The sequence below is a fragment of the Protopterus annectens genome, chromosome 8.part0, assembly GCF_019279795.1.
Source record: "Protopterus annectens isolate FY-2018-M chromosome 8.part0, PAN1.0, whole genome shotgun sequence".
NCBI classification, from domain to species: Eukaryota; Metazoa; Chordata; order Ceratodontiformes; family Protopteridae; genus Protopterus; species Protopterus annectens.
In genome coordinates, this window is record NC_056741.1 from 1,264,994,896 (window position 1) to 1,265,015,422 (window position 20,527).

The following is a 20,527-nucleotide window of genomic DNA, read 5'->3' on the forward strand; positions in this document are numbered from 1 at the left end:
TTACTCCATAGCTTTGGATGACAGCACTGATGTTACAGATACGGCACAACTTGCCATATTTATTCGTGGTGTTAACGATTTCAATATTACTGAAGAACTGGCCTGTATGGTTCCACTGAAAGACACAACGAAGTTTGCTGATCTGTACAAGGCAGTAAAAGAAACACTGGCAAGATTTTCCTTGACCATCACAAACCTGTCTGGCATAGTAACTGACGGTGCTCCAGCTATGGTTGGAAAGGACTAACAACACTGATGGAAGAAGATGCAAAACAGATCAGTAATGTGCGTTTCATGAAGTACCACTGCATTATACATCAAGAAAATTTGTCGGCACAGACTTTAAAAATGGAAAATGTTATGAATGTTGTTAAAACAATAAATTTTATAAGATCCAGAGGATTAAATCACCGCCAGTTTCAGGAGTTTCTGACTACTTTGGAATCTACCTATGGAGACATCTTGTACTTTACTGCAGTGAGGTGGTTAAGTCGTGGAAAAATGCTGAAACGCTTCTATGACTTACGAGATGAAATAAAGTCCTTTATGGAGTTAAAAGGAAAGCCTGTACCTGAATTTGAAAGTGCAAGCTGGATGGCTGATTTAGCCTTCTTAGTAGACATCACTGCTCATTTAAACGACCTGAACTTGCGCCTCCAAGGGGAAAATCTATTAATAAATGACATGTTTCAAACAGTGACGGCATTTGAAATGAAACTGAAATTGTGGCACAGTCAGATTAAGAACAATAGCTTCATTCACTTTGCAACACTGTCTGAGCAAAGCCATGCAAATACTGAAAAATATGCGGCATTAATTAATAGTTTAGCACAGGAGTTTGAGAGCAGATTTCAAGATTTTAGAAAGCACCAACAACAGTTCAGCATATTTGCTACTCCATTCTCCGTTGACATCGACATGTTGCCTGCAAACCTGCAACTGGAATGCATAGAATTGCAGTCAGATATGCAACTTAAAGAAACATTTCTGCAAGCATCTTTATTTGACTTTTATAAGTTATACCTACCCAAAGAAAAATATCCATCACTTCACGAACATGCCCTGTTCATGACATCTCTGTTGGGGAGTACATACATTTGCGAGCAGTTTTTTTCTCGTATGAAGCATACAAAAAATAAAATCAGAACAAAAATTTCAGATGAGCATCTTGAAAATACTCTTCGCATCGCCACTACATCTATCAAACCCGATATAGACGCACTGGTATCAAAAGACAAGCTCAGTCTTCACATTAAAAGGTTATGCTCATAATGTTTGTCTACTCTACTACACAAAAGAACAATCCTGACTTGACAGCCTGAACCTCCTGATATGGACACTTAAGTATAACAAGAACTAGGACCAATAAGTTTGAATTCTGCAAAGGTCTGTGCCTGGCTGCACCCTTGTGAACTGGTTTCACGAATAAACATTGTCACTACTATTTTATTATAAAGTCACTTATTTGTTTAAATGTGAGAAATGCAGATTGGAGAGGCAACTGCAAAACAGCATGTGTGAGTTTACCTTGTGAAACTGGAGTGTGTTTTGGCATACTACCATGTTCTTTGAGTCTCCACAGTAAGTGGGTGAACCAAAGTTAAACGTGTTGTACCATGTGTTAGTGACAGTGAAACAAATGTAAAAATAAAAATTGTTCATTTTTTTAAGAAGTAAAAGTCTCATCATTCCTGATATTGCCAGTGCCATATTTCAGGGACAGATTGCAAAGCTAGAAACAGAAGAATACATGAGCGCTTTGGACAACATATGGCCATTAAGGACACGATGGAAGACAAGGAAACCAGCAAAATCACAGGTATGATCTCATACAAATTGAAAGGTTTGTACCTGTTAATTTTTTTTTTACAAATAAACTACTAAGATGTTAGATTTAACTGTTTTTTAAATAATTAGAATGAGATATTGAATTTTAGGGCATTATTATATATTTATTAATTTATTTATTGTTCAAATTCACCTACAATACAGCCACATTAGACCGCATAAACCTGAGGGCTCTGTTTTTTTTTTTTTTTTTTTCAGTTAATGTGAGACCTTTTTTTTTTTTTTTTTGGTCCTCACTTGCCGTTTGCCCCCAGACCATTTCTGTTGACTCAATGCAGCCCTTGCAACAAAAGGTTGGACACCCCTGCTCTAAAGCAAGCTATGAAAACAGGACTGCAGCAGTTAAAGACAACCACAAGGTGGTCTATAGTTGTGTAAAGAATCTTCACGGCAACACCCAGATTTGCTCTGAGCTACTGCACAATGGTACCTCCTATACCAAGCCAACAGATATCACCAATATGCTAGCCGACAGATTCAGTGCCAGCTTTACCACTCTTCCCCCACAAAGGACCAATCACAATACCATTAGATTGCCAGGCACACAGTATTACTGCTGCACAGATTAAAACAGGACTGTCCAAGGCCAAGAATACTTCTATAGGACATGACAATATCCTTGGCTGTGTTCTACATGAACTACAGAGTGAACTGGCACCTCACCTGTGTGCCCTGTTCAACCACAGCCTCACCTCAGGCTTTGTCCCTACCAAATGGCGCACTACTACAGTCATCCTTCTTCACAAAGGGGGATTGATTACAGACCCTGGGAACTATTGCCCCATTAGCCTGACAAGTCTGATATGCAAAGCTATGGAACATATCATCATGGACTTAATAAACAAGGATATAGGGAATCTCCAAACTCTGGATCCCACACAGTTTGGTTTTGTGAAGGGTAGATCATTCATGCCTGCTCAACCTGGTTGACTTCTTTGTGTCAGTCACCAGAGCTGTGGATGAAGGCAAGGTGGTTCATACAGCCTACCTTGATCTGGCCAAGGCCTTTGACACCATTCCCTACTCAGGAATCATAGAAAAACTCACTAAGCTAGGCATCAACCCCTATATCACTAGGTTGGTTGCAAACTGGCTCACAGAACCCATAGTGTGAAAGTAGCTGACTCCAAAGTCAGACTGCTGACCAGTCACGAGTGGAGTCCCACAGGGTTCGGTCCATGGTCCTCTCCTGTTTGGTATCTACTTCTCTGAAGTCCAGGCCAATACGAAGGGAGTCTGGCTGACAAGGTTTGCAGATGATTGCAAGTTGGGAGCTATTATTAACTCCCCAAAGTGATGTTGACATCCTACAGAAAGGTCTCCCTTAGACCAACAAGTGGTGTCAGAACCATGGCCTTAAGTTCAATGTCAAAAAAATGTCATCACCCCCTTTGGGAAAAACACAGTTCCCATGAACTACCACAGAAGGTGTTATAAGAGAATTGGGAACACAGGTTGACAGCAACTTCTCTTTTGACCACCACACTGTCACTGTGGTCAGAAAGTGGCACATCTCATTACTAGGGGTTTTGCATCCAGGAAGAAAGAGGTCATTGTCTCCCTCCACTCTTCCCTCATTAGGCCAATCGAGTACAATGCCCCATTTGGCATATACCTCACTAGACACCTGCAAAAACTAGAGAGGCCAGAAAAGTACCTCACAAAGAGGATCTTAGGCCTTAAACACTTGTCCTATATGGGCAGACTCAAACTCCAACTATTCTTTCTCAAATCGCTTACTCAGAGGTGATCTCTGCTTGACTTACAAAGCCATGTCTGACCCATCTCTGTTAGAAATGCTACATCTAAAGAAATCCCAATCCCTCCGCACCATATGCTCCAGAAACCCCTACCTCATTATCACAATCAACAGAACATACTGGAGGGACAGGTTCATAACCCAGAGACTGCCCATGCTATGGAACAGATTTCCCATACATATCAAACAGATCACCTCACTGGCCCTCTTCAAGAGATATCCTGATGAGTGGATGGGAAACAGAAAATTCACCCCAGGGATCATTCCAGTGGCTCTACTCGACAGAGGCACTGGGAACTAAGGTCAGGTGGCACGATGCCAGAGTAATCCTATGGGCTTGGCTTGTAAAGGCTCCAGGGAAATTAGCCTAGTACACACCTATGAACCTAAGGTGCAAGGATGACTGGTGAGATGGCTGAAGGCGAGGGAGATTCCACTTGGAGTAATTCAAGGCATCTCCTTTGTGTGTCAGTCATTTGGGAAATGTCCCATTTAAAGTATTTTTTCATCTTAGTGATGGTCTCCCCAAAGGTGATATCCTGTGGTGTAGCATCCCCTACTATGGATTCCTGATCTGGAGAATAATATTCAAGTGGGGAGGCAATAGGAGATTGATTCATCTGAAGATGAATAGTAGGATTCCTGGTCTTCTTCCTCTTCCTGGACAGCAGGCAAAGGAGGAGGAGTGGCAGAGGCAGGCCTAGGACTGAGCACTGGAGTGGTGGAAGGGGAAAGAGGTCCTGCATCAAAGAAATGGTGAAAGACTGCCAGTCTGGGACGCCTTCAAAAGGTGGAGTTGGGTCTCCTGTTTTCTGTTTCCTTTTTAAAGGCTTAGTTCTTGGAGACTGCCTGGGTTCAGGAGCCTGGGAAACAGTAGGGGCTTCAGGCAGTGGCACCTCAGTCAGTCATCAGATAATATCTGGTTCCCCCTCGACATTGGAGTCAAGTCCGTGGACGTGCTGGCTGTTTTCCGAAGTGGCTTCCTCGAGGGGAGCCACTGAAGTACGCAGTTTATCAGACATCCCTCAACTCCTAAATTGGAAGCTGGTGGGACGTCCAATGGCGGAGAGGCAGAGAAAGTAGGCCTGGAAACTTTGGTCTTTTTCTGTGGTGGTTGCATCGGACTGGCTGATTTGGGATCCATCCTAGTGCTAGTTTTTTTGAGTCTCTGGTTTTTCTAAGTACAGATTAAGGGCAGCCAGATGGCTACAGAGTCTTTGGTACAAAAGATTGACAACTCAAACAAGCGGTGTGGCCGTGCTCTCAGCCTAGACAGAAACCACAGCTGTTGTGCATATCATTATGCGGTACCTGGTGCCCGCATCAGCATTTACCCTTCTTGGCTGACATTGGTCAACAGTAATTACAGCAAAACCAAGCTCAAGCAAAATAAAGGCAAAATCCCCAATGGGACACTTAGCTTTAGACATCTTCAAGTAAAGGAGTGAAGCGATCGATTTGACGGTAGACTGCGGCTGAAAAGTTCTGAGGTCTGTGCGTGCAGACAACACATTTAAGGTCCCTGGTTTATGGCCCTATGTGTGATGTCCCATGTACGTACAGCAGCCAGGCCTAAGCTTTTGTATGGGAGCCGATGTTCAGGTCACCTGAAGGGGCAATCCACACTAAGAATACTGCAACACAGGAATAGAAGACATCTGTTCTAGATTCCAGCTTGTAACCTAAACTTAGCTCCTTCACCCAATGGTTAGCTCAAACCATTGTATACTGAGAAAGAATCTGCCTCCTAATGTGGGAAAAGAGAAGAAATGTAGTCAGACCTAGAAAGTACCCCAATGACTGGGATAAAGGTCACTGCCCCTGCCAGACAGCCTACTCACCTGTCTACTGGCCTTTCTTAAATGTCTTTTTTTTCATCCAATATGACAGAATGGCCAAAATTCGTCAGGAAAATTCAAGTTATGTTTTGGTATGCAGTAATACAAAAAGCTGCTTAACTGTTATACCCTTCTCTAATTTCTTAAAATACTTTTCAGATGAAGTCTTCAAAGCAAATTCTTGTCTAATGGAGCATTCAGTTGTTGCCCCTTTAACTTCCTCAGACATGCAATACTATCTGATAGCCATACTCAAGGTCATAGCTGCATGCTTGCTTACCTTAAAGCCTGTCTGCAAGTATTGTAAAAGAACCCGTATTATGGTAGCGTCTGACTCTTCTTTAATGTGTCCCAAACCTGTTTTAAAATGTCTTCTTGGTATCATGCACATTTGGCAGTTTATTGTTCAGTTTTTTCCCGGGTGGTTGAAATGCAAACTTTCTTTCCAAACCTGTCAAGAACACAGCTGTATTATTTGCTGGCAACAGTTTTGACACTATGTATGTGTCTAAGGGAATGATGTATAGAACAGTCAGCCACTAGGATTTTGGTTGACCAAGTTTGCAAATGACTGTACACTTGCTGCCATCATAAAATCTCCAGAGAATGCTAGGATCCTCCTGAAAGGCCTTTCACAAATAGCCGGTGTCATAACCATAGACTATAACTAATACCACAAAATGTATAATAGTATCCTTTGGCAAGCATGGCATCCCCTTGTAACTATCACATCAAAATATGCCTGAAAATTGATTTGTTAGTTAGGAACCTGGGAAGCAATGTTGACAAACTGCCTTTTGGTCACCCTGTATCTACTATTGTTACAAAGTCCATTTTTGTTGTGCAGCTTATTAATAAGGGTATGGCATCTAGGTCCAGGGATGTGATCATTCCACTGTATCCAGCACTTAATAAGCCACTCATTGAGTAAAATGCCCCATTTGGTATATACCTGTCCAAACACTCAACACAACTTAGAAACCAAACTCCTCTATCCTTCACTGCACGCAAAAAAAAAAAAAAAAATACAATACAGCCCAAAGCTTAAAGTGAAAGTACAGTCTTTAATTCCACAGTATTCGATGTAAAAGCAAACTAAGCGCTTTTGCCTAGCTTAATAGCTATACAGGCATCTTCAGAGTAATTTTATAGTATTATTTTAGTATGACCTTTCATTTTGTAAAGTTTTAGCTGGATAGGAACAGGTTAACATTGACAGTTGTGAATTTGTCGTAAGCAGGTTACCACCCACATTTTAATATGATTCTTTTAAATAGGGAGCTTAGTATTAATGAAATTGATTCTGAAGATGCCTGTATAGCTATTAAGCTAGGTGAAAGCACTTCGGCAATTGTTTTTTTTACATTGAATATTGTGGAATTATAGACCATCCTTTTGCTTTGAGCTGTATTTTTTTTATTTGCGTACTCAACACAACTTGCTTTCTCACCAAATCAAGCAAAGGCCTAAATCATAAAAACTGCACTAACCATCTCAAAGCCTTGTCCCTCCTTTTAGTAACATGCAGGCTACTAAGGGATGATGTCTGCCTTCTGTACAGATCCTTAGCAGACCCTATCCTCGCTGATCTACTGCACATACACAAGCCCAATGGTTTAATGAACACCCACTCAAGATATCCTAACCTGTTCTGCAACATAATTAGAACATGGAGGAATAGATGTGTACTACAGAGCATATCACTTCTTTGGAAGACTTCCAGTCCACATAAAGCAAAGTCTTTCCCTTACTCTACTCAAATTTAATTTGGATGAATGGAAGAGAAACTGCAAATTCATCCCTGGTTTAGCACTCTTGTCCCTTATGGAAAGGGGTAACTTATACATGTTCTTCCCATCTCTGGACTATTTTTTACAAAAATTGAGGGCTAGTCTGCTAAGATCCTCACAGATCAATAGCCTACTAACTACTTATGAAGCTATGCTGGTACTAAAATTTCTTTTTAACCAGGTAAAACTGATCAGGCTTTCTAGGTGCCAGCAGTTGGAAGCAGGGTATGGAGTCATTCCCAATAGCTTGAATTACTGGAGAACTGATTATCCCCAGCAGTTCAGGCATCATTTGTGTGAATCACTCTTCTTCTCCACCCCCTCCTTAGAAAATATTTTCACATCATACTAAAGAATACAGTCTCTAGTATGAAAAATGAAGTTATCATTGTCAATTTATATTCAGAAACTATGCAAAGGCCTAAGGCAGAAAATACACCAATGGTGATAAAGATTCTGTGGAATCTTTTGGCCCATAAGCACTTTTCACAGTGACCTTTCCAAGGGTTGAAACTGGCCATGGAACGATCTCTAAAATACATATCTAATCAATAGTTACAGTGCAGTAGGGAATAAAAAATAAATTCCATAGAGGGTACTTCTTATCAGCTCTGCAGTCACCTTTAAATAGACTTGTGAATGATGTGGGTGGCTTTTCCCCTTTATATCACCAGCCCTACTTATGTCTGCCTTTTTTTGATTTCTCCAAGTCTTCTGAGTTTCTAATACCATGACAGGAATGGACCCCATTCCTAAGTCAGAGTATGATTAAAGTTCATGAAATTAGTATTATTTCACACTCTGTTAGCCAAAAGCGCTCTTCGCAGTGCCCGCAATGACTCCCGCAATTCATAGTTTTACATGAATTGGTAACGCATCTAAATATGATTGTAAATTCTTTTTAAGACCAGTTGCTCCTAGTTGTTGCGTCTTTCGGCTTATCCCAGTTAGGGGTCACCACAGCGGAACTCCGGTCCACTAATGTTTGGTAGTGGATTTTTATGTGCCAAGTTACCAGCCCTGATGCACAACCTTCAATGAAGGCATGCCCATTCACGCATGCCTCCACACAGAAGATGCTCTAGCTGAGAATCGAATGCGATGTCTTGCTATGAGGCGACAACACTACCGCAGCACCACTACCAGTTGCTCCTAGTACTATTGGAATTGTCTGGGTATCTTTCTTCCACATAGCTCTCGTTTCTGCCTGCAGACCAAGGTATTTTAGGACTGTGTGTGTCTCTGTACGCAAGACACTATAGTCACTAGGTGTGGCAATTTCAATTATCAATGCTAGTTTTGTCGTCTTTTCTTGGATCACTGTGTCCGGTTTTCTAGCATCTATCTTTTGGACTGTTGGTATTGGGTGATCCCATGTGATGTAAACCATCATTTTCTGTGATTCTCTGTGGCTCATGTTTCCAATGTTTTTCAGCCACTTCGATACCATAATGTTTGCACAATCTCCAGAGTAATAATCTCGCCACATTATTATGCTTTTCAGTCCCTTTGCCTTCAGAGCATCACAACCAGCAATAAGGTGTGTAACAGTTTCCAACTCGGTTCCACAAAACCTACATATGTCTGTTTCTCCCACATGTTCAATGGATTTAGTAAACCAGCATGTACACAGCCCACTATCTTGGGCTGCCAATATTAACCTTTCATTTCTTGAAGTAAATTCACCTCTCCTTAACCATTCCTGCGTTCATTCTTGATCAACATGAGGCTCTTCCAGAAGTTTTTTTTATACTTGCAACTATATTTGTTTTTCCCACATTTCTTGCCTTCTCATCTGATCCTTCACCTTATATTTCTTTTTTAGCACATTCAGTTGCTGCCTGGTTTTTATCCACTTCTGGTTTGATTTCCATTCCTGCTTGACATCGATATGCTTCTCCTAAATTAAGCAGAGATGTCATCTTAGATTTATTCTCCTCATGTTTCAAAACTTTCACATTTGGATCTTGTGAGGTCAGTAGATGTGTGGAGTCCCACGATTGCAGATCTATACATGTAATCAATTTCAAGGAGGCCAATCCCTCCTTCAGAATGGGGGATATATAATCTTGGTATACACTGATTTTTATAAATCATTTGGTGAGCATGAAGTATCTTTCTTGTTTTGATATCCAATCTATCAAACACTTTTTGGGGCCAGTCAATCACTCCAAAAACTAAGTTAGGACAGGAAGAGCAAATTGATTTATAGCTTGTATCTTGTTCCTAGGTGTCAGTGCTGTTTTCAGGATTAATTTAAGTCTTCTAAAGTACTCCTTACTAAGCCTTATTCACATTTGTTCATGTTTTATTGCTGATCCTTCATCAATTCCCAAGTATTTATACACTCCCTCTTGCTCAAGTTCTTTTATATCACATTCTTGTCCCAAACTGATGTTTTCCTGGTGCTGCAATTTTCCTTTTTTAAAGGTTGCTTTTGCACATTTATCAAGACCAAATGACATTCCGATATCATCTGAAAAAGTTTTGACAACTTGCAGCTGTGCTTTCAGTTCCTAATCTGATGAGCTATACAATTTTAAATCATCAACAAAGAGAAGATAAGTCATTAGACTTTGTTGTTTTCTAGAAGCCAAATTGTAGCCATGGCCTAGGCTGTTAAGTAAGCAGGTTAATGGCAAGGCAGAATAACAAGGTGACAGTCGCCCTGAAATATCCCCCACTGAATTTTTATCCCTGGGATAATAATCTGTCCTTTATCATGGCTTAATTGCAAAGTGGTCTTCCACTGTTTCATGGTTACTGTAATGTAATCAATCAGTGTAGGGTGTATCTTATACATTTTAAGCACTCTTTTATCCATGAATGTGGGATACTATGAAATACTTTTTTGTAGTCAATCCATGTCATGCTTAGGTTCTTCACCTTCATACAACTCTCCACTATAACTTTAACAACACATGGTCCTTTATTCCATATGACTTTCTTTTATTGCCCTTTTGTTCTACTGCCATAATTGAGTTTTTTCTAAATGACTGTAAACTCGGTCAGTGTCAATTCCCGTGTATAGCTTGTATGTTGTCAGAAGACAAGTTATTGGTCTATAATTTTTAGGGTAGCTTGCAGGTTCACTCCCCCCCCCCCAAAAAAAAAATCTCTTTATTTCAATCTTCTTTTTTCAAATAATAACAATGCGGTAACTCAAAAACACAAACCATACAAATACATATCTAAAGAAAACAGACTATCTCATTCCGAGAAAATTATACATACACATATATATATATATATATATACACACACACACACACTGTCACTACATCATCAAGTAAAGTATGAGAATTCTTATGTTCATTTGGTCTCATAAGGGATGGTTAGAATGGGGATAGTCTATAAAGTAAAAATAGAAATGTAACCATTTATTTGTATGTTTAGGGAAAATATCTAGTTAGACATATATTAAGAAAAGGGAGAAGATGCAAGAAATTCTAGTTATACTACATTCATTTCTTATTTAAAGGTTAGCTTTTCATGACAATTTGTAGGCAAATTTTATTTGTCAAGAATTATATCTAGCAAGTAACCCCAATATTTTTGATAAGTGTTTGTTTTTTGTTTATGAATAAAATATGTGAGATGTATTTGATAGCAAGATTGCTAAAATTTTCCCATGTAATTGGTGACATGACATTCCAATTCTTTGTAATAAAGAATTTAATAAGGGCACACATTGTAATAAAAACATGTTTTAATATTTTTGGGAGTTGATTGATATTAATGTACAATATAGTTGTCTCCCAAGTAAGGGATAATTTTTCATATCCCATCTTCTCTAATCTTACTCTCAAGGAACACCATAAGTTGTGTATCTTAGTACAGTTCCACATGACATGTAAAATATCAGCTGTTTGATCCTGACAATGGGGACATATGGGCGAAAAGTTAGGATTGAATTTATTTAATTTAGATAAGGTATAATATAGATTTACCATAATTTGTGTATATAACAGCTTCTTGAAAGGTATAAATTTGATTGTATTTTCAATGGCTAGTTTATTTTCTTCAGTCAGTGATTGATTTTTCGTTTGCCAGTAGTTTGAAAATAATAAAGAATTCTGATGTTTTGCACTCATTACAATTTTATAAGTCCTAGAAATTGTTCTCCCTTTAATCACAAGATTTTCAAGTATTAATTTAACTAAATCTGTTCTGTAAGTCAGTGTGTATTTGTGAGAATTTAGCATTTATAAGATGAAGTTGGTTAAGGATAATACTATATTTCATAGGAAGTTTTGAGTTCAAGTCTCATTTGCCTCATGTTAGATTCTTTCCATTGGTATATATCCCATATTGTGCAGTCTTTTTATCAGGGGGTAGTTTGTTAGATTTACTGGTTTATTATTTATTAGTAAATTAGGATTTAGGTGTAACAGTTGTATAAGGGCAAAAGCATCAGCTAATTGCAATGATTTAAATAGTTTCTGAGTTGTAAGAATCATGTTTTTAATTAGTGGGTGTAAATTCTTCGTGTATATGCTAGCCTGGTTTAAATTCAAGAATGGTAAGGATTTGATATTACAGCCAAGGGATTTCAACTGTTCATACCAGATTTTGGTCCACTGGGGTGTCCAACTATTTATATACGAGTCATAGTTTATTACTTGTATTAGTCTGTATACAGTAATTATACTATAGTAAAGCTTAAAATCAAGTAACCCCAATCCCCCCTTATCTTTGCATATTTAATTCTGGTAGATTTGGGATACCATAAGAATCTTGATATAGCTTTTTCCATGGCAAGGAAGAAGTTTTGGGGAATATTTGAAAAGGTAGCATTTAATTGAGAGTATTCTTGGTAAAAAAAAATTAATCTTGACAAACACTAGCAGTAGAGACATATTAATGTTCTTCCATCTATCCATATCGTTTTGAATACTAGTCCATGTAGTTACTAGGTTATTGTTGATAATATCTTTGAAGTCTGAAGTAAATATTATTCCTAGATATTTTATCTGGTAGTAGGTTCACTCTTAAGAGCATTGTTTTTCCTGTTATTAACCAGTGCAGTGTGTGTTTGGGGTGCATATATAAATAGTTCTTACTCATGGCTAAATCATCGTGCAAAGAAGTTAATACTTTAAGCCAAAAGTTAGGTACTGCATCTGTGCCTGGGGTTTTCCAGTTAGAGGCTTTTTTTCAACTTTATTTCACTCTCTCTCTAGTTATTTCATCCCATTTCATATCCTGTACCTTTAAACTTCTTATTCTTTTACTTCTTCTGTCCATTTAACATCTTTGTTATGCAGGATCTTTATAGATACTTCTCCAAAATGTATCTACTTCCTCTTTTTTTGGTGGTCAATATATTTCTTTTACCTTATTTTCTAGTTCTCTATAAAACTTTTTTGGGTCATCAATTTGTTTTTTTCCCTTCTATTTATCTTCGTATCTTTTAAGTCTTTCCGCCTGTTTTAAAATTTTTACTTTGTCATCTCCAATAGTGCATAATAGATCCTGGTCTGTTCTAATACCACGCATTGCTCTTATCATATCCATCTTTCTTAATATTTTCATTGATCTGTTCCCTTTTCTATAATCTAACAATACTTGGCTTAGCTGCTTTATAGTTTTCTTTATTCAATATTTCCATGATGGTATTTGCTGTTGCCCCCTCTTTTCCCTCGCTACCCTATGTTTCTGTGGTAGAACTTTATCAGTTATTTAGCAGCACATTAATATATTCTGTTTACTTCTGTTATATTGCATGGGTCTCTATGGACAGCGGTAATTACTGTGTTAATTTGTTTTATCAAGCTTATGACTTTTGGGGTTTTAACTTTCTGCAGTCTATTTCTCTCATTGATCTTGATATATCTATCTTTGTCTATTAAATCAAGCAACTCTTCACAACTCCTTTTCTTCCATACTGAGGGTATATCCTTTGTTTTCCATTTCCTGTGGGCATTCTATAGAAAGTTCTATATCATCTTCCTGTGGCACATTATCTTCAATTTCATCCTGTGTCTTCTGTCATATGGGAACTCACTGGCCTATCACTCAACATCAACTGCATCAGAGTTTCCACAGTGTCCTGTTTCTTCCTTGCTGTCTTCATTCAAATGAATGTTTATACTGGTTTCATGTGGAAGGCTCCAAAATATCTTGATATGGCACCTGACCAGTTAGTTCCTGTTCCACTGGCTTTCCTTTAATTTGGATATCCGTTGCTCTATTCTGTTGTGCTTTCTGCATTTGATTTTCTACACTGAATCCTTCTCTTTACAGCTGTTCCATTACTTCTATTTCTTTGACTTCTCCATTACTCATCTCTTTTTCTACTTTTCCTCTTGGTCTTCTTAATTTTTGTATTGTAAAGTTTTCCATATCCAGATTCCTTTGCCTAGATTTTTCTTCAAATATCCTTGGTGCTGCTATTTTTGTATTAATTTTGCTTTCTCCTTTGCATAAATATTACACCATATTAATTCTCTTTTCCCTGTCCATATTTCTTCTTCACTTGTCTGCTGGTCTTCTTGCTTTTCCTTATTCTGGGGACATACTCCAGCATAATGTGATGCAGTCTGTCTTGGACCTTCTACATTAAATCCTTCACTTTGCAGGCACTCCATAACTTCAGCTTCTATTTCTTTAACCTTTACTTTACTAATCGTATTTTCTGCATTATGTTTTTGTGTTATTAATCTTTTTATTGTGAAATTTTCCATACCTGGATGCCTTTGCCTGTATTTCTGTTTGAATACTTTTGAGACTGCCTTCTCTATTAGTTAACTTAGCTTTCTCCTTTGCATAAATATTGCACCATATCAAATCTCTCTTTCCCATGTCCATATCTTTTTTTTTTAGCTTTTTCAAATATCTCTAAGTTTTGTTTATTTTTCCACTTCCTCAAAGGCTTCTTTTTCCAAAGAGATCAAAGTTTCTTGATCTATATACTGTTTGTCAAAAATCTGTTGTATTAATGAATGCAAATTTTTATCTGAAGCTTCTGACAGTTTTTCCTGCCTCTAATTTCTCTCTCAAATCATTTTGTATATCTTGTATCCGGAAATTCTGGTCGTCTTTGCATAATAACAATACATAATTTCTTTCTTATCCTCAATAGTCCACTATCATCTTTATGGCCAGTCAATTTTTGTCGACTTCTGCTTCCTTCTACAACAGGGGGGCCATCCTCCTCCTGAGCCTGGCCCCACTGTAGGAATATTTCCGCATTTTGAGGATTCTACACTGTCATTTTTTTCCAGGCCTGACACCAGTGTGCATACCAGGATTGGGCACTTTTTTATCCTGGGTCTTGTGCTCCCAGTTCTCTTTCATTTTTGATTTACTTCTGTCAATGATATATGCTATATAAATAGTCTATATATCAGTATCGCCTTGGTGAGATTTTGTGAAAAAAAGGGTCCACCTCGCAAAGGTGCTCTCCAAGACTTAAGGATGAATTTAATTTCAGCACTACTACGCTCCTTTGCTTGCTGGCTTTTCATCTCTCCATCAGGACCCCTCTGCAGTTTGGGAATGTCCATGACCACTGAAAGTTGGGATACAGGTTCAGACATCATAAATACTATGGACTTTGTCTTACAAAGTTGAGTACTTAATCTGCAAACAAATGTAACCAGTTGTCTTTCTTACATGCAACATATTAAGCACTAAGTTATCAACTTAATACAACTTTTCCCACAATTAGACAGTTGTGGCACTAATGTCTTGCAACTGAATTTCTGTAGATGGAACTCCGTTCTAGTTTACTGGTACATCCAATCTGAGTAACAAAACATTTGTATATAAACATTACGATGTTAGCTACACCACTGCAAATGTATTTCATGTTAACTGCTTTTGTACTGTGCCATTCACAACATTGTAATTCTTGTATCTATTAAGCATTACTCACTGTTTGCACTTTGCTGTGTTACACATTGTTGTTTTCATAAGTTTCCTGTTTAATTGCATTTGTACTGTACTGGTGTATTTTTTGCTATGCCCATGCACCTGGTTCATAGCTGAAAAGGGATCCATGGACCAACAAAAATAACACATGAATTATACATCTAATATTTGTTCTACACACATAATTGGAGAATAAGTCAGTTTTCTCCTCTTGAATGTAAATCACAGTTGGGATGTAACAAGTCGTTCACTTTTTGCTAAATGTGGAACAATGGAGCTCATTAATTTAGTGCAACTGACCTTTCCTAACTTTAGGAAATCAGAATACGTTATATACATCTATATGTGTAGAAAATCAGAATACATATACATATGGGTCTACTTCATAATACTGAAATTTCATAATGTTGAATTTCATAACATTGAGACCATAACATTAAAAATTCAAAACATTGTAGTTTTCAATGTTATGAAGCACAGTTTCAATTTATATGTAAATAACATCCTCTCCACCTACACCATCACCTAATGCACACTTTCTACTATATTTCTGAAGGGGGTCAAGTCCACCTGCACCCCCCCCCATAAATTAAATATACCAACCTCAAGCTCACACTACAGATTTCCTAACCTCAGTGTATGGTGATTGTGATACAGTGAGGTTAGGAAATTAACTTTTTTCCACTGTAGTCCGATCTTGGAGTTGGTATATTTAATTTGTGGGGAGGGGCTTGCCCCCATGCAGAAACATAGAAAGTGTGTTTGTTAGTTGGTGGTGTAGGTGGAGAGGATGTTATTTACATATACACTTGTAGTGTTCAATGTTATGAAGCACACTTTCAATGTTCTGAGTTTTCAATGTTTTGGTCTCAATGTTATGAAACTCAACGTTATGAAATGTCAGTGTTAGGAAGGGGGGATATATATATATATATATATATATATAGAGGCTTACTTCTCTTCATCGAAAGTACAAGTACATCACTTCGAAAAAGAGAAGTAGATCCACACTTACACGAAAGTGCACTTCTGTGAAGAAGTGTTCCGAACTGTTAAGGAACACTAAGACGAAGAAGCATACTACAGTGGGGAAAAGGGAATTTACCTGTTTCGCCACTGTAGCGCAATCTCAGAGTTGGTATATTTAAGTGGGGGGTTGTGCCTCTGTAAAAACATTGTTTTGGTGCTCCTTAACAGTTCATTGAACCATTCTTCACAAAAGTGCACTTTTGCGTAAGTGTGGGTCTGCTCTTCTTTTTTTAAATGTTTTTTCAATGAAGTACAATAGACTCATATATACATGTCTGTATGTGATTAATAATATGTGGCAAAAAGTCATTCTGACCAAGTTATGTCAGTATCACTATATAAAGAGCTGCTCTATGTGTGACTGAAAAGATGGTCAAACTGGGAATTTTTCCTTAATTTAATATCATGAATGGGAGGCTTATAAGAATTTGGGTTTTAATGGTCCCCGTGATAATGAGCAGATAGGGATAGTCCCCTGAGGTAAAACCAAATAGGACTTCCTACTTATGAAATTTAATGGTATACAATGGATAACTGGTTGCTTTCAAATTTTATGTAATCATTTTTTTATTGTGTTACAGAAAATTTATAGGAGGCACCTGGCAGGTCTAACCGACAAATGTCCCATATGCACATGAGTGATAAGCAATGGAAGACTAATGTACAAGAGCAATGAAACTTTTTTTTTAGGAAAAGGGGTGACAATACTACTAAAATAATAAAAACTGTCATTGTTAATAAAGCTTTTATGGTGCTGTGTTACTTTAAATTTTCTTTAAAACATCCTGAAGATTACTTGATATCATTTAAGGGTTTCATGATCCAAAAACTGCAACAAATAGCATATTTTTCCCTATTTGCTGTTTGTGTACCAACTACAATAGGATCTGATTTGCTTTCCTGCACATTATTTATACCAAAGACTTAATTATCAAGCACAAGGACAGTTCCCACTAGCAAATCGACCTGCAACAGCTCATTTGCCCTTCCTCTAACCTAGACAGCTATTCAGAAAATTTGAAAAATGTTTCTGCAGAGTTGAAAACAGACATATATCCAGATCAGCCAACACCAGGGAAGCAGAAATTGATAATTTTGTTGGGCAGTAAGATAAATGGACTAATCAATTAATAGCAAACCTAAACAGTACAGTTATGTACACTTACCATAAATGTAGATGTTCAAGTGTATTCACTGTTGCAGTCTTTACATTTGGGTAATCTGCTGGCAGGTTGCCCTCAGTCAGCCTGAATTCCAAAGGGGTCCTGCGTTGGTTGCTGTCAGGTCATCAGGGGTATAAAACAAGCAGACAACACCATTTTCTTTAGTTTTACTTGGTGCCCCCAAAAAGGTAGCAAAAAAAAAAAAAAAAAAATTGAATTATATATAAATGCAGTAATACAAACTTTACCTTCATCTACAAGCAAATAAACCACATAGGTTGTAGAAGAAAAGAGAAACTCCAGAATAAAAAGGGGATGGCAGGCGGGGTAACCTGGACTGCAACATTGAATACACTTGAACATCTACATTTATGGTAAGTGTACACTCAAAAGTTAATTCAAATGCTTCAGAACAAGGGCTTGTGCCATAAGAACAATATAGACGAGAATTCGGAGGAAGTCACTCTGAGCCACAGGCCCTTCTATATATACTGCACACACCTCCTAGCACAAGACATACCAGTAAGGGAAACCAATGAATTGGTAAGCAATGGGTCGACAAAAAATGCCGGCCCTAACTGTTTGCAGAAGACTTTAAGCTCTACTAAAGTCAACGGAGATATCTCAAGTGGTTTGGATAGAATGTTGGCCCCACCAAGCTTCAATTGGACCTTAGGGTCATCAAATTCCATCGGCAATGGTTCACTTAAAGCTCAACTTGCAACTTTTGAGTATAAATTAAGGAAATTTAAGTCATGACAACGTATACCTAGAAAGGTCGATAGAATTTCAGCAAGTCCCCAAAGGACTAAGGTTATTTTAACTTCCTATGGGATTCGACGTTGGTACTGACAGACACCAGGAACTTAGTGCACTTTTCAACTGTTCAGGTATGGATTTAGTTCATATTATTATTCATAACAACAATTGACTAATTGACATTTTGAAAAAAGAACTTTATTAATATTAGCATCACCAAGGACTTAATGTTTGAACACAATAGGAATAAATTTGACAAAATACTCTCGCACATAGATTCCTTTAACAAGGGACTGGCCATTAAATCTGACAAACTTAATAGGGACAGCAATGACTATGCCAATAACTGTTTGTCCACTTCAAAGAATATAAAAATAGTATAGCTAGACTTGAAGTGGCAAACAAAAGTCTTGGACAATTTAATTCCTTTGGGGTCAAAAGTACGACGAATGACGAGATTATGGTTGAAAATTTGGACAATTTCAGTGATGATGGTGAAGATGTTTATTTTTTTGAGAATCCACAGGTACGGCGCTCAGAATACGGGAGCACAATCAAGCCACATCTCAGCAGGAACAGTTCAGGCGGAGAGGACAGAGACTGCCGGTATGGCAGAGGTGGTCACAGAGAAACTATTGATTGACACTTACAGCCTGATAGATAGTGACAGTCTTGTTATAAATGGAGACCAAACCCTCACTGAACTTTTAGTTGAAGGTACTGATGTTTTGTTTGAATATATTGAAACTGACAGTTTCAACATATCTTCATTTTTTGGTGAAGAACTGCATAAAATGCATGTTGAAATTGAGAGCAACGAGTTTGCACTTGACAGAAATGACTATGTACCTAATAATGATGTTGATTTGAATGTGAATTTTACCAACCAAGGAATAGACATAGGCACAAACAGCAGTTGCATTAAGTATGACAATATGTGTATTAATAATTATACTGATTTTCAGTTGAAAAAAGATCATTTGACCCTTTTCAAAAAAGGTTTTAAATTTTTTCCGAACTTCAAATAGGAGGTGGCAAAAGTTTTATTGAACCTTAAATTATACACTAGACAACTGAATCTTAGTGTATTTTTTTCCAAAAATGCTAGTCCATGGGTATATAATACTATAACACTGAAGAGGTCTAGTATAGTCATCCCCCCCGGTGAAGCCTAATATTCACTTATTTAAACAAATGTGTGAATCACAACTTAGGAGATGATTTAAAAAGAAGGGTAATTTTGAGTACAAGTTGACTTCAGGTGAAAGATTTTGCCTTGCTAAATTAACATCTAATAAGAACTACAGGGTAATGAAACCCGATAAAGGGGAAGGAGTGGTTGTGATGTTGAGTACTGACTTTACCAACAGTATGCTAGAATTGTTGAATGACAATCTCATGTACACTAGGGTATCCATGAATGAGGTTAACAGAGCCTATACAAAAACTGACTGGTAATTATATGAGTGGTTGATGGAGGGAACCATTGATAAAAGGGAATACGAATATTTACTGGTAGACTTTCCAGTACTACCAAAAATATTTGGGATCCCAAAAATACATAAAAATCCTATGCACCCACCCTTTCGACCAATAGTGTCTGCCAGAGGCTCAAAAACGGAAGCTATTGCTTCCTTTGTGGATTTCCACAATAAACAAGTCTTGACAAAATTTCCCCACATTTTGAGAGACTCATGGCATTGTTTAGAATTAAACAAGTTAGAAATGGATGAAAGATTTGTGATGTTAACTACCGCCGTAATAAATTAGTTTTCCATTATACCTCATAGTCAAGGGCTTGAAATGTTCAACAACAGTTTGTATAAATTTAGCAACCTTAGTAGAAGTAAGATAAATTTGATAGTTGAAATGGTCTTAAACAATTTTCTTTCATTTGAAGGTGAACTTTTTAAACAAACAGGAGTAGCGATGGGAGCAAAGTGTGCACAAGTATATGCCAATTTAGTTTTGGCAGACTGGGAAACAGTATGATTTTACTAAAAAGTTTATGAAAAACATAAAATTATACCTGCGCTTCCTGGATGACATATTCATTTTTTTGGAGTGGGTTAGAAGAAGAAATTCATGAATTTATTGAATATATTAACACCTCCACTCCGTTTTTAAAGTTCACCCATAAAATACATTGTGATACTTCTGAATATTTAGACCTTTTGCTGATATATAATAAAGAAAACAATACAGTGGAATTGAATTTGTTTACGAAAAAAAATTATTCCAATTCCTTTTTGCATTTCGGGAGTTGTCACCCTTTTCATCAGAAAAAGAATATAATTAAGGGGCAAATGGTGAGACTCTCAAGATTAGTAAGCAAGGATAATTTGTTTGATGTGGAGCTTAATAGGTTAGTTAATATGTTTATTGAGTGGGGGTACCCTACTGACATCTTACAGAACATTTGTTCTGAAATTGTGATTAAAAGAAGGGTTGTTTAATATAGATACA

The 20,527-nt window shown here is 37.5% G+C and overlaps 1 protein-coding gene across 1 annotated transcript in view; it reads left to right on the plus strand.

Moving 5' to 3' along the window:
* The window catches only part of LOC122809350 (cornifelin homolog B-like), a 254,939-nt gene extending 238,105 nt beyond the window's left edge, over positions 1–16,834 (plus strand). Inside the window, exon 6 of the mRNA XM_044080783.1 lies at positions 16,721–16,834. Within this exon, the coding sequence (XP_043936718.1) occupies positions 16,721–16,731 (11 nt within the window). The 3' untranslated portion in view covers positions 16,732–16,834. The remainder of the gene's footprint in view (positions 1–16,720) is intronic.
* The last annotated feature ends 3,693 nt before the right edge of the window (positions 16,835–20,527 follow it).